This window comes from Thermobia domestica, chromosome 12, assembly GCF_964235325.1.
Source record: "Thermobia domestica chromosome 12, izTheDome1.hap1.1, whole genome shotgun sequence".
NCBI classification, from domain to species: domain Eukaryota; kingdom Metazoa; phylum Arthropoda; class Insecta; order Zygentoma; family Lepismatidae; genus Thermobia; species Thermobia domestica.
In genome coordinates, this window is record NC_137465.1 from 54,995,519 (window position 1) to 55,010,133 (window position 14,615).

Consider the following 14,615-nt stretch of genomic DNA (forward strand, 5'->3'; position numbering starts at 1 on the left):
TCTGGCAAAAGTAAAATTACTGAATAGCCACCCTGGCCGCGTTCGCTACAGGGGGTAACGCATCAAAAACTCTTTCTCAAATTGCCATTCTGTTAGTGTTACTTTTACTTTTCTTTATTTTACATTTATTAATTTATTTTTTATTTAGAATGCTTGGATTATACATAATACTATTCCTTGTTGATTCATCGTATCAAAAACAGATTTTGCTTACAACTTCCACTTTCAACACTAAATAGTTTTTCACTGGGCACTCCCGGTTTCAGATGTTATCAACTGAGGGATAACTTGGAAAGCTACGGTAGTTTTGCACTGTAAAACAAAAATCTTAACCGACTTCAACCAGCATACCTTGAGGTGTTCCATGACCTAACTCCATAAGTAAACATCAAATCCTAAAGCAATTAACATGGAAAGGTATACTCTTCCAAAGACTTAAGAATGATCAAATTCATTGTACCTGTGTCGAAGTAACGTGTGAACATAGTGTCTACTTACAATATCGATATAAATTGATTGACTTGGAAAAACTACCTCTCTTTTTACCAAAACCAGATATACTAAAAGCAAGATGTAGTAATATTTTCCCCTAACTTACATCATTATTCTCTGCTAAAATGATAGTAAATTCTGAAAACATCTGTAGGTGGTAAGATTGAGGATCCGGTGCACCGTCTGGAAATTGTTACTAGGATGCTAGATGATTGTCTATAGAACGTCAGGCGGGAGAGAACTAACTTTTTGTTGAAGGAGGTAGCTAATGGTTACACCAAATGGGAGATCACTGGCGCAAACGTATATAAATGTCCAATGTAGTAGTGCCAGTACCAGTACTCAAGGTGATTACCGCCTACAAAACTCATGACAACAGAACTTCGGTGTAGGGCAATTGTAGACAGAGACGTTACGTCTCTCTGTGACGGTGAATATTGGGTACTGAAGAAGATTGCTATTAAATACTGTAAGAGCGAATACTCAAAATAAGCTGAGGAATGTATTCAACACATCGCTCATTATCACTAACAACGTTTCAGAGTTAGGAAAAATAGTACTGAGACTCCCACTTCATCCACATTCTTAAATTTTAAACACATCTCTGTAAATATACATTTCAATAGTAATCATAGCAATTTCAAGTGGGGAGAGACTCCTGGAGCCAACACAGTAGTTTCTTTAAAAAAATCCAACAAAATGTTATTTTCCATCCGTTCTCTTTCTAGTTTTTCATTAGTTGCTTAGAAAATTTACCATAATGATGCGAAAAAGTAGTTTATAAGTATCCTAGGAAGTAGATTAGAGGGTCTGAAGAGCCCCTTCGGTACGGATTACCTGCAGCCATTTCATTTGAACATGATCGTTAATTTAGTCTAAGAACCAGACTATTATCTACAAAGAATTTCAAAGGTAGTGTTATCTCCTACGTCTCCGAATTAAATAAAGTATGTATCTGAGCACACTTTTCAACCAGGCAACAATTTTTTTTTTTTTTTTAAGTATTCGAGTCAGATGAGTGTTTTTATACATTTTCTTGTCAACTCAACATCAACAAAGAATACTGCAGCTTCCTGTTGAGAAAACAATATGTGTTATGTGTTTTATGTACGAGAGTACATGGATACTTATGGGCTAACACAAATCAAATTAACTCTTTTTAGCTTTAATTATATAACAAATACTGAACGGCTTGAATGATATAATAATTAGATTCGATTAGATAATAACCTAAAATAATTTTGGATTCCTAAGATTGATTTACTTATGATATTTCATCAATTTGTAAAACTGTTCGAAGCAAATATGAAATTATGAAAATAATTTATTTGAAATATCATAAAGTACAATAATGATTTACATTTAAAATATAAGCTAAAAATAACATTGAACATTACCGTCATACCTGAAACTCATACAGAGAACTTGAGGAAAAAGTTTTTTTTTCAAGGGCCGAACTATAAAACTATCAATCAATCTTATATAAAAGCCACCTGTCAATTCATGCAATATATGTTGAGTAGTAAATTCGATTCGTGCACGTACATAAAAAGTGTAAAGGTTGTAGCTTTGCGAACACGTAGTTTTTGTATTTATATGTATTTCTCTTTCATTTAGTTTTTAATTAAAATTATACAAAATATTTTATGTTTTGTTTGTGTTATGTAAAAATTAATATTAACCTACGGCGCTTATCCCTAAAATATATCGCTTCCCAGCTGCGGTGGAGGCTAGGCTAAGCGTGTTGATGGATGGGTTTTGTGACTAGCTTGGATATGACGAAGAGCAAAAAGAGAGAGACAAACAACGTTCCAATATTTTAATATAGGAAGTCACAACTAACCGTGGCCACAAACTATAATAATTACCTCATCAAAATTTAAGTTACGTTATTATTAACAAATTCCTCACCTGCTTCAAGGCCGAGTTCCTCTTGTAGGGCGGGCTCATGGCTGCGCTGCACTTGAGCCAGCTCTATGGAGGCAGAAAAAATAAAGGTTAACCTTTGACGTTAAGTAAAATATAAAGGATAACCTATGACATCCAAATCTTTTCAAATCCAAAAATATTCATTATTTAAAGTACAATGATTTACATTTAAAATATAAGCGAAAAATAACATTGAACATTACCGTGATACCTGAAACTCATACAGAGAACTTGAGGAAATTTAAAAAAAAAAAAAAAAGCTACATTTAAATAGGAAGCTAGATACGCAAGTCCGCGGTGTTCATCAGCATCACAACCTTTATGACAGAATATGCGCGATAAATTACACAATTTCAATCGTTGACAGATTAAAGCAAATTCAAAATCTTACGTACACCTTTGAACATTAAAGCAAAAAAAAAAAATAAAAAAAAATGCGTAAAATAGTGTTAAAACAACAACCGATGACAATTTAAAGCAAGGCTTAAATTTTATCTCTCTCTTATCTTCGGTAAGGGGAGGGGGTAGGGGTTAAAATTTTTTTGAGGTAGTTTTAGGTCAAGGGTAAACTTTCCGGTCAGTCCCGACCCAATTTGGTTCAAGGGCCGAAATATAAAACTATCAATCAATCTTATATAAAAGCCACCTGTCAATTCATGTAATATATGTTTAGTAGTAAATTTGATTCGTGCATGCACATAAAAAGTGTAAAGGTTGTAGCTTGACGAACACGTAGTATTTGTATTTATATGTAATTCTCTCTCATTTAGTTTTTAATTAAAATTACACAAAACATTTTATATTTTATTTGTGTTATGTAAAAATTAATATTAACCTACGGCGCTTATCCCTAAAATCTATCGCTTCCCAGCTGCGGTGGAGGCTAGGTTAAACGTGTTGATGGACGGGTTTTGTGACTAGCTGGGATACGACGAAGAGCAAAAAGAGAGAGAGACAAACAACGTTCCAATATTTTATTATAGGAAGTCACAACTAACCGCGGCCACAAACTATAATAATTACCTCATCATAAAATTTAAGTTACGTTATTATTAACAAATTCCTCACCTGCTTCAAGGCCGAGTTCCTCTTGTAGGGTGGGCTCATGGCTGAGCTGCACTTGAGCCAGCTCTATGGAGGCAGAAAAAATAAAGGTTAACCTTTGACGTTAAGTAAAATATAAAGGATAACCTATGACGTCCAAATCTTTTCAAATCCAAAAATTTTCTTTAAAGTACAATGATTTACATTTAAAATATAAGCGAAAAATAACTTTGAACATTACCGTGATACCCGAAACTCATACAGAGAACTTGAGGAAAAATTAAAAAAAAAAAAAAAAAAACTACATTTAAATAGGAAGCTAGATACGCAAGTCCGAGGTGCTCATCAACCTCAAAACCTTTATGACAGACTGTAGGCGCGATAAAATTACACAATTTCAATCGGTGACAGATTAAATCAAATTTAAAATCTTACGTACATCTTGGAACATTAAAGCAAAAAAAAAAAAAAAAAAAAAAAAAAGCGTAAAATAACCTCTGTGCCGTTCCATTTCAACTCAGGCAGAGCATGTACCATCACAATCTCAGACTGCACTGGATAGTAGATTACACTCTAGCGCGGGGCCCGACTGGGAGCAATCGGTCCAATTCGCTGAAGTCCGGCCCTGATTGTTGTATACGACAGTTAGTATAGTAGGAAAGTTTTGTTCTTTTAGTTTGAAGCAACAACAAGTTTTATAATCAGTGTTACTTCTCTTACAAGGCCCCTCCGATTAAAATGCAAAATTAGAAAATTCAGAAAGTGTGTTTGTTCATAAATATATAAAAATGTGATAGGCAGGAACTGTTGAAAGTATTACTGGACCCTATGAGACCATTGATATTGCAATACGGTTTGAATGTAACACAACGAAATAATAGTACTTCAAAGGGTATTGTTATATCAATGGTAATTATGCAAAATAATATATATTTATGGTCATAAAAACATTAATAAAGCAAAATAATTTTCAAAACAAGCATTTCAGGAAACAATTGTGGAATTAACCATATATCAAACTCAAAATTTACTAAATATCACAAAAAAATACTAAAAAAATATCAATGACCATATTGCTCAAGCGACAGAATGGAACTTACATTGAAACATTTCAAACAAATTTGGACTCACATGTCAACTCTTTTTTTTCTTTTACTGTTACTGAAAATTAATATACCAGAAGTATTTCTTTTTCTTTTAAATTATTAATTGCAACAAACATGGATTTACGTTTTTACCAAATTATAAATGTCATTAAAAATGAACATGGACATCAATACGAATGCACGGATTCATACATTGGCGAACATGTGCTCGTTAGCTGATAGTCATTTCTTTACTTTATGTTCAACAGACAAGACACCTTATTGGCAACGGCAAAGTAAAACTCTACTAACACATTAACGGGCACCCGGTCCACCTCTAAAAATATTAAACACGCACAACAAACACTTCCTATTCATGTAGCATTCGCAAGCTAGGCATTCAAAAAGTCTGTATAGGTACGCTATAATCGCCCTGTATGCGAATATTATCGCTAATATCCTGAAACTCATCATCGGTACCGCTCTTCACTTAGCCGTTTGACACCGGCATTACCCAGTAACACGGGAGCTGGTTGCTAGTCCCTTTTAATCACTTTTAATGTTTTATTAAGAGCCTAAACAAGAGCAACAAAAGAAGTCAATTTCAAAACCTAAACGAAGTATAATTTTATTTATTTGCTCTAGAACCAAATCAGAACTGAATTAAATATTTCATTAAAACTTAAAAACCAAACATTTATTTTGTTATTACATTTCCTTTGGAATATGCCAAGTATCACAGATTGAAATAGAAATTTGAAATGAGTAGTTTGCCGAATCTACACATTGGCTGGGACCCAACCAGTAATCTTTTGTATTTTAATTTTCAACTCTCCCATCACCTCATGCTCTGCCGACTGAGCTAAATTTGGATTTAAACGCCATTGGGAGCGTCATTATTTATTTTAAGGACCCAGAAAACTATGGATAACACACTAAGATCAGTCGTTTTACATTAAGTTTAGATGTCACTGCTCCCAACTTCTATTCCTTGGAGTGTCTTGCTACCACAATATTTGTTAATAATTACCTTCTTGTGAAATTTCTATAAATATAACTAGTGTAATACCTTACCTCTTCCTCTCCGGCGTCGGCCTAAATCCGCAATGTGGTTTCCCTTACCCATACCCCAGGACTGTAATTGGAAACGAAATGTTTTTATTATTATTATTATTGTTGTTGTTGAACCGAATTTTCATAGTTACGAACCATAGTTTATAACTTTGTCTCTATAACTAAAAATTACTTATATAAATAACGACTGTATTTCCAAATGCACACGTAAATTTAGCTGAGGTAATTTTAAAAAATTAAAATTATTTGGAATTTTTTCACTATTGGTTTTACAGTGTCGAACTGGAAGTTGAGCTTTGGAAGACAAGGATTCATACCGTGGGCACAGTAAAATTTAACCCAGTACCTATTAATAACATGCCGTGTATTTAGATAAATGTGGAAGGTGTATGAATCAGAAATGCCAGGTGCGACATTTATCTTTGGTTTATCTTAAACAGAAATTGTTTTACATTTTTTTACAATTAAAATTGCAAAGGTACGGTATTTTCTTCAATAGAACAGTACTAGATACCTAAAAGTACTGGTAAATTGAAATATGATCCTATTTTAAAAAAATATTAAACAAAAATTTAAAAGGATAAGAATTGTCTTTTATGGACGACTTCCAATACTAATAAACAGCCTTTAAATTTTTATTGTTGATATATTGTGTTGTGTGCTATAGAGGGTGAAGAAATTACTTTACTTACGGACGAGATCTCCTCCGGGGCCAGGGGCTCTTTCCTCGGTTCGCAGCCTGAAAAATTGGTTAGTCATTTAGTAATTACCTCTGTGCCTTCCATTTCAACTAAGGATGAGCATGTGCCATTAGAATCTCAGATATTGTTCAAACTTTTTTTTTTTTTTTTTATAAAACTATCCTATTTTTAAGGGAACCGTATCTTTTTGTTAGGGTTGGTTTCGGGAGTTAGGGTGCGGACAATTATGGCCAAGACCCTTCTGAATTTATTAAACAAAAACTGTTTAATCAGAGTGCTTTCACTTGTAACTTTAACTTAGCAACGAAATATTACGGAAGGTCCAGCATTTATATTGTCCTGGTTTAATTCTAAAAGTCTGAAAATAATGTCTAAATTCATACCTCTTCTGTCATGGTATCATCATAGACAAGAATCATAGGTAAGAATCATCAAAGGCGAAAATAATATTAACTTTCATTTCAGCATAGGAATCTGGAAAATAAGAACTCTACGCAGTTCATGAAAAGACAAAGTAAATAATGTTTAAATTCATACCTCTTTTCTCGCGGTTATACCACGCATGATACTTGGCTCTCTTCTTTCTTATGTCATTTTTGTTCTTTTCATAAAATGATTTATTATATTCCTTTTTCTTCAAGGGATCTTTATACGGCATTACTGAAAAAAAAAAAATAATTTGGTGAAAAAATCAAACCGCTCAATTCAAGTGCTCGGGAAATTCCCGCAATTGAATGCATAAAGCATCGAAACTGAATACTTAAACAATAAAATTATTTATTTTAGCTGGAAAATATTTAATTTCATTTAAGACATTTTGAAACATTATTTTATAACATGAGTTGTATATTTGTTTTAAATTAATATACAGGGTGGCCCAAAAGAAAGTATACAGACCGTTCTGATCAGCTTATTGCATTTTATACGGTACCATTTCTTATTGTTATCCATGTTCCTTTATTATTTACTCTTAATGTGTTTTTACCTACACCTTTAGCTAGGAAGAGCCGAAACAAACCTATAAACTAAAATGTTATCAAATGCAGGGGTGTATACCTACGTTTGGACCACCATTGATGTTCATGTTTGACGAACGTCACTGAGGTTCCTGGAATGATTCGATCTACATTTTTTTTGTTCGTCTGCCTGTACCACATATACTACAGGGTACAACTTACAGACTCTTAAGTTTAAATTTTTAGGGTACAAGCACAAGACACTAAATTTCCTGTACAGATTTTGGCGGCATACCAACGTAAAATGGCATTGTTTTCAAAATAGCGGGTATTCACACTACAAAGCGCACTTTTCTGTCTTTTAAGTTGAAATTTTTAGAGTAGAAGCACGAGACACACTAAATTAGCTGTATATATTTTGGCGGCGATCGAACGTAAAATTTCAAGATGGCGGCCATTTTTTCAAAACAGTAGAGAACAGAAATTTTTTGCTAGCTGTGACAACGATAGTCTTGAAATATAAATCACATTTTAACACTTTTACCCCAAAGACATTGAAATATTTCGAAGAAAAAAACAATTAAACCCGAAAATACCCGATAAAACCCACATGGGCCAAGGTGGGTTGAGTTTTTTTTAACGGGTTTTTTTCAAACCCTGTTTATGAGAGAGTGTAGCCGCGATAAAATTACAAAATTACAATCCGCCAACATTATGAGTACTGCAAGTGATCCGCTATTTTACGTTTCGGGTAGTGATACGATTACATTTTCGCTTTTTACAACTTCGCGATAATGGAGCACAAGCTCTGAAGGTTACACGTCTCGACAATAGAGACTAACGTATTTTATCAATAGTAAATATTATTAAAACGAAACAATATTTAGAATTTTCCTTTGACTGCAATTGCATAACAATAATAACAAACTATAAAAAAAATCACAAAACAAACATTCGTAAACTTATTTAAAAAGAAAGTTGCTTTGGTAGTATAGTCTCTGAGTTATGAATGGGGAATTTAGATCTGAATATAATACGAATAATATACGGGAGTGAAACGTGATGACCCACAAACGTGTGTTTATCAATATTTTAAGAACATTTACAGTTTTATGAACATTTTTCGTTTTTTGGTTTAAACCACTTTAATTTTTATTTAAAAAAAGCAGCTGTTTAAACCAGCCAACCCTGCTTGTGATTAAATAAATTATTTTGCTATGATCGCGAATTTTGTACACCAATTATTTGTTATCGCTGGTGTGGAAGGTCGCTTCTATTTGTCCTTGTACTCAACAACTGCCCTCCATTAAAGTGTAAATCTCCCAATCATCTTCTCCCATCAGGATACATAACATGCTTTGCCAACTGTCACTTAAACTTTGGAGAATTTAAGTGGGAGTCAGAAGTATTTAACTTCAAGTTTCTCAAAGTCCGCCCACGTTTAGTAAATTAAACCATGCAACCTATAAATATAATTAGTTACCATTATTATATTTTTATTGCATTAATTATGTTATAATACAATTATATTATTAGTGGTGAGCTTAGGTCCGCTTTTGCATTAACATAATCATTGCACAACACCTTACAAGCCCTTTCACTATCAAAGTTGCGCGTGCTAGGCGTTACACTTTAACAACAACTTATTCATTAAACACAGGGGCGTCATTTGAGACTTTGCTTGGGGGAGGGGGGTTTGCAAGAGCACCACCGACATAAGAATTTCACGTTTTGTACTAGTTTATTAGTAGGCAATCGATTAAAGTATATGCATTCCTCAAACTCTTGGGGGGGCAATTGCCCCCTCCTGCCCTCCCTAAATGACGCCCCTGATTAAACAAAACTACATATACGGGGTCTACCATAGATCTCAAAATTATTTACAAGGAAAATTACTTTACTTGAAATTACTTTACGGCGTTTTTGAAAAAGAAAAAAATTATAATAAATATGCAAACAAACCAATAAAAAGCAGTACAATATAGAATGTTTATACTACTATAGATACTGAAAAAATAGATTCTATCGCTGAGCGCAGAGAAATTCAATCAGGTTTTTTTTTTTTAAGAAATAGCATTGTTTAATACACTCGGCAATACTTTAAAACAGTTGTACAGACCAATCAGTCAAAGTACGCATATACTAACCATCGCCTAATCCCTTCGAACGCAATACCGTGCGGGACCACCAGCTTCGCCCTACTATGACCCGATTAGATAACATTCGATGCCGAAATTGGGGCCGCGGTGGCTCAGTGGAAGAGCGATCACCTCTGTTGCTGGGGGTCCCGGGTTCAAACCCTGCTCCCGCCAAGTGAACTTTGTGGTGGACAAACACCATGCGCGTGGGTTTTCTCGGGGTTCTCCCGTTTGCATCATCCATTTCGGCTTGTGTATAGCCCGTTGTCCCCCAGTTCTTTGTCAGCGAAACTGGAAGAGTCACTACTACTACTACTACTACTGGTACTACTACTACTACTACTACTACTGGTACTACTACTACTAATATCGAGAACAGAACCCAATCAACCCCTGCGGGGATTCTAACCCGTTCCCTCTACTACTACTACTACTACCACTGGCGGATCCAAAGGGGGGCGAAAGGGGCAACCGCCCCCCCAAAAGGTCTGGTTTTTATTCCAGCATTTATCGTTGTAAAATACAAATATCGTCCCTTTCCGGCATTAACGCAGTAAGCGACATTTTTTTCGAAATTGACTTTTTTATAGTTTTTGGCTCAGAATTTTAAGGCGCATCGAATGGTCTAATCGCCATGTTTCTATCTTTAACCGTTACCGAGATAGCTATGTCGCTTACACGGGTGTAATTAGACTTACTGAAGGCAAAAATGTCGTATGTAACACTCAGTCGTATGTATTTACTGTATAAATGTTTCTGATGAAACAAAGAAACTGAATTCTAATCTAGATTGTTTCAAACACCAAATTATTTTCGTACTTGGAACAAATAAATGTGGTATGAACATGATTATTACAATATTTCACGGCAAAAGTGTAGTAAGCGCCAGCTTGTAGCAGGGGCGGATCCAGGACCAACTTCTGGGGGGGGCGGTGGGTTGTCATACTGCTACTTTTAAGGGGTCCAAACTCTGGGATGGGTTTTATTTATATATATAAAATAAGAAAGTTTCCTCTTCTGGGGGGGGGCGATCGCCCCGATCGCCCCCCCCCTGGATCCGCCCCTGGCTTGTAGTTGATTCTGAGTCGCTTGAAACAATTTTGATGTAATGATATCAATGATTTCCAGTATTTGTTGCAGTTCTATTTACCTGCTAAGAACAAATACTTATCCTTGCAGCAATTTTGCTATCTTAAAAATATACGTAAGAGGCTCTCAGCCTCACTTCTGAAGTAAACGGTAATATTGTTATAGCTACTTACTGCTGTTTTACTTGCAATAACAGTGTGTAACGTCGTATAATCCATTTTAAGGTTTCATATTTCGGTGCAGAAGTATGGGTTAAGTAGAATATGGCGCTGTTCTCTTGGAATTGGCAATATGGGTTGCAATATTTTGCTCCATGAAAAGTGCAATCGAGTAAGAAATACCTGTCCGTCGCTTCCCAGACCGAGACAATAAACAGCACCGTCACCGTCGTATTGAATTACCATGCTGCAACCCAGAGACATATACTCATGCTGTTTGCAGCAATCTCATCGACATGGTTCAGTGAAAAGCGGGACTTACCACTGCAGATAACCTTCTTTCATTGATCCATAGTCCAATGATCCCTTTGCTTTTGTCCGTGTCAGCCTTATGTTATTTCTGTGTTGTTGTAATAGTGTTGGTCTACGGCTATGATACCCTAACGGATGTAAAGTATGTCACATGGTCATGATTGAAATTTGTTGTAGGATTTATTGGCCCACACTGTACTGGTGCGTCAATTCCTCCATTGTCATACGCCTGTGGTGAGATACGATAGTGCTATTCGTTGTTCATTTTCTGCCCACCGCACGTACCTTATCCAATTGTGATCGCTTGGCGGATGACTGACGGTCATGAGCACTGTTGGTAAAACCTTGACACTGTAGCGCTTGAACATCCCACAAATGCGACTGTCTCAGGTGTACTGGCAGCAGTTATTTGTGCCCCAACAGTTTGCGCTAGTCAAAATTTACTCACATATATTTTTTTTTTTTTTGCCCATAACTGGCATCAGCTGCGTACGATTATGTTCGGTAGCCGTGCGCGTCTTCTCTGTTACCTGCTCATGACGTGGAAGTTATGTGTTATCGATATTTGATGGCGGTTATTCCTATTGTAATGATCGTTCTGGACATATAAAATCTAGATGTTAAGAAATATTTCTTTTAGTAACTAATTAGCAATGTGAATTAGTTGTGACCTTTAGGAAACTAAGGGTCAGACCGGAGAAGAATGGAGGGCAAGGATGTGGAAAGCCAGCGGCTCTGGCCTTACAGAAGGTGCCGTCCCGACATTCGCCTGTTAAGACCGAGGAATATCACGGAAATCCTCAGTTTGGAAGACCGGCTAGAACAAGGTTCGTGCTCACGTTCGACCTATCCAATGCTATTTGGCAGACAGGCAGTCAAGCTGCCCCTATCCCACCGGCCAGGTAACAAATTGTCAATGTTAATTACATAAAAATGAAACCGATTTCAAAGAGCGTGATAAAAAAAATAGCAGAGTAATAATCTCCTAAAGCTTCGACTTACACTACCATGTGTCTACTACTTATAGCTGAAATTTCAAGTCAATGGAAATCAAAACTACCTAATTTATTTAATGGATGTAAGATTTCTGCCAACTTCAAAAGTCAGCTTTATTTAATAGGCAGGAGGTACTATTAGTCAAAGCTTTTAAAACTATTACTTTGCACTCACTTACGAAAAATATTACTTTTATCACATTTTAAGGTCGGGTTATTTTTTTTCTGCTTTCAGTTTTCCCGTGGGAGGAATATTTTAAATTTAACCAAACAGCAAGTTGAAGAACAAGTCATGAAGCCGAGGGTACCAAACGAGATATATTCCAATATAGTTAACTGTTCGAAGAGTGAGATCATGAAAATTGGGGCCTTGCTCACAGCAGTACTCGTAGAAGAGGTCCTAGATAAGGATGAGAAGAAGGCTAAAGAAAGGAAGGAAAACACAAACTAGCATTAGAAGAGAGTACAGTGGAAGATACCCAAAAATCGGATGAGAAGAAGGCTGAAGAAGGGAAGGAAAACCCAAACAAGCATCAGGAGAAAGTAGCAGTGGGAAATACTAAAGTTGGATGAGAAGAAGGCTGAAGAAGGGAAGAAAAACCCAAACCAGCTTCAGAAGAGAGTAGCAGTGGAAAATATCCTAAACCCGGATGAGAAGAAGAATGAAGAAGGGAAGAAAAAGCCAAACAAGCATCAGAATTGAGTAGCAGTAGAAGATATCCTAAACCCGGATGAGAAGAAGGCTGAAGAAGGGAAGAAAAACCCAAACAAGCATCAGGCGACAGTAGCAGTGGAAGAGACTTTAAACCACAATCAGGAAAAGACTGAAGAAGGGAAGGAAAACCCAAACAAGCTTCAGGGGACAATAGCAGTGGAAGAGACTCTAAACCACGATGAGAAGACTGAAGAAGGGAAGAAAAACCCAAACAAGCTTCAGTAGACTGTAGCAGTAGAAAACACTTTAAACCACAATGATAAAAAGACTAAAGAAGGGAAGGAGAAACAAAAGAAGCATCAGGAGACAGTAGCAGTGGAAGGGATCCTAAACGAAGATGAGAAGAAGACCGAAGAAAGGAGGAAAAACCCAAACAAGCACCAGGAGACAGTAGTAGAGGAAGAGACCTTAAACCCGAATGAAGAGGGGACTCTAGAAATGAATCGAGAAAGACATTAACATTATTTCGCTGAGAAACGGAAACAATCCACTGAAGGCACAGCAAAACCTGATGGTCGAGGACGCCACTCAGTTCGTCCCAAAGCGACATCCAAGCGAGATGTGAAGCTCGTTGTTGAATTCATTCAAAGACTTCCTGCAGTGCCTTACCACTACTGTGGAAATAAGACAACACGACTATATCTTCCCCAGGATCTCAAAAACGTCACTTATTTCTATACGATTTACTCACGTGCAATGAACGAAGAAGGAAATATACCTGTGAGTGAAAGAGTTTTTCGGGGTATATTTAACTCAAAATTCAACCTTGGGTTTCATAGACCCAAAAAGGACAAGTGCCAGAAATGTATCGCATTTACCAACAAGACAGACATAACCCAAGAAGAGAAGGCTGATTACACCCGACATATTGAAGGTAAAGAAGCAACTAAGGCTCGTTTCAAAAAAACAGCAGAGTTTGAGGGGTAACCAGGAAGGAACACTTGTCGCAAGTTTCGGTTTGCAGAAAGTTTTGAGCGTACCTCATGGCGATTCCATGCTTTTATACTACACATGAAAGTATTCCGTATACAATCTCTCGATATATGAATAAAAAAGCAGAAATGCATACAATCATGTGTAGAGTGAGAGCGAAGGTAAACCAGGATCGAATGAAATCGCTTCCATTCTTTCGAGATATATAGATGTAGTGGACGAACTAAGTAATGTTTCAACTTTAATCCTGTATTGCGATAACTGTGCCGGCCAAAACAAAAATAGAAATATTAAGGCCATGTTGAAATATGAACTTGAAAATTCCAAATACTTGCAACGAATCCAGATCAATTATTTGGTACCGGGTCACACATATATGACTATGGACAGTGTGCATAGTCAAATTGAGAAAGCATCTCATAATCAAAAAATTGAAAGCCCTTCCGAGTGGATTACCGTCATGAGAATGGCGAGAACAAAGCCACATTCATATAATGTTGAATTATTGAACCATGATTCTTTTAGAAATTGGTCAACTTTGGCAGAGCAAATCTTCAGTGCTAAGAAACATGAGTCAGGGGAACCTTTCTTGCTGTCAAAAATGAGAGTTGTCGCTTTTTCAAAAAATAGTGAATTTGCCAAAGTGAAGTAGTCAGTGACTAAGGACGCAGTGTATCTTTCACTGAAACTTCGTCCACCAAGACAAAAGCAGCCAAACAGACTTTATGCGGCAGCCATCCCTATCAGTAAGGCCAGGATCTTGTCTCATTGTGTAATCAGCATATTCTACCAAAGCATCTACACGGGTTCTACCAGCAGTTGCCACACACGGAAGAAGCACAAGATACCCTCCCTGAGACAGATGAAGAGGACACCGAAGAAGAAATTCAAGATTGAAACATGTTGTCTGATAAAGTTACAGTTTTCTGAAGTTTCGACAATTTGCATTTATTTAGTAAATGTATGATGCAAATTTTCATTGATCAGTAAGCTT

At 36.3% G+C, this 14,615-nt stretch overlaps 1 protein-coding gene across 4 annotated transcripts in view; it reads right to left on the reverse strand.

The window, feature by feature from the left end:
* LOC145666457 (uncharacterized) overlaps positions 1-14,615 on the reverse strand; it is a 314,168-nt gene that overhangs the window by 211,900 nt on the left and 87,653 nt on the right. For 3 of the 4 annotated variants that reach the window (XM_081733695.1, XM_081733692.1, XM_081733693.1), the window contains exons 2-6: positions 6,863-6,985; positions 6,317-6,363; positions 5,625-5,685; positions 3,490-3,552; positions 2,404-2,466 (exon numbers count right to left, since the gene is read on the reverse strand). In XM_081733695.1, the coding sequence (XP_081589821.1) occupies positions 2,404-2,466; positions 3,490-3,552; positions 5,625-5,685; positions 6,317-6,363; positions 6,863-6,985 (357 nt within the window). The remainder of the gene's footprint in view (positions 1-2,403; positions 2,467-3,489; positions 3,553-5,624; positions 5,686-6,316; positions 6,364-6,862; positions 6,986-14,615) is intronic. The other variant, XM_081733694.1, reaches the window with a different exon arrangement.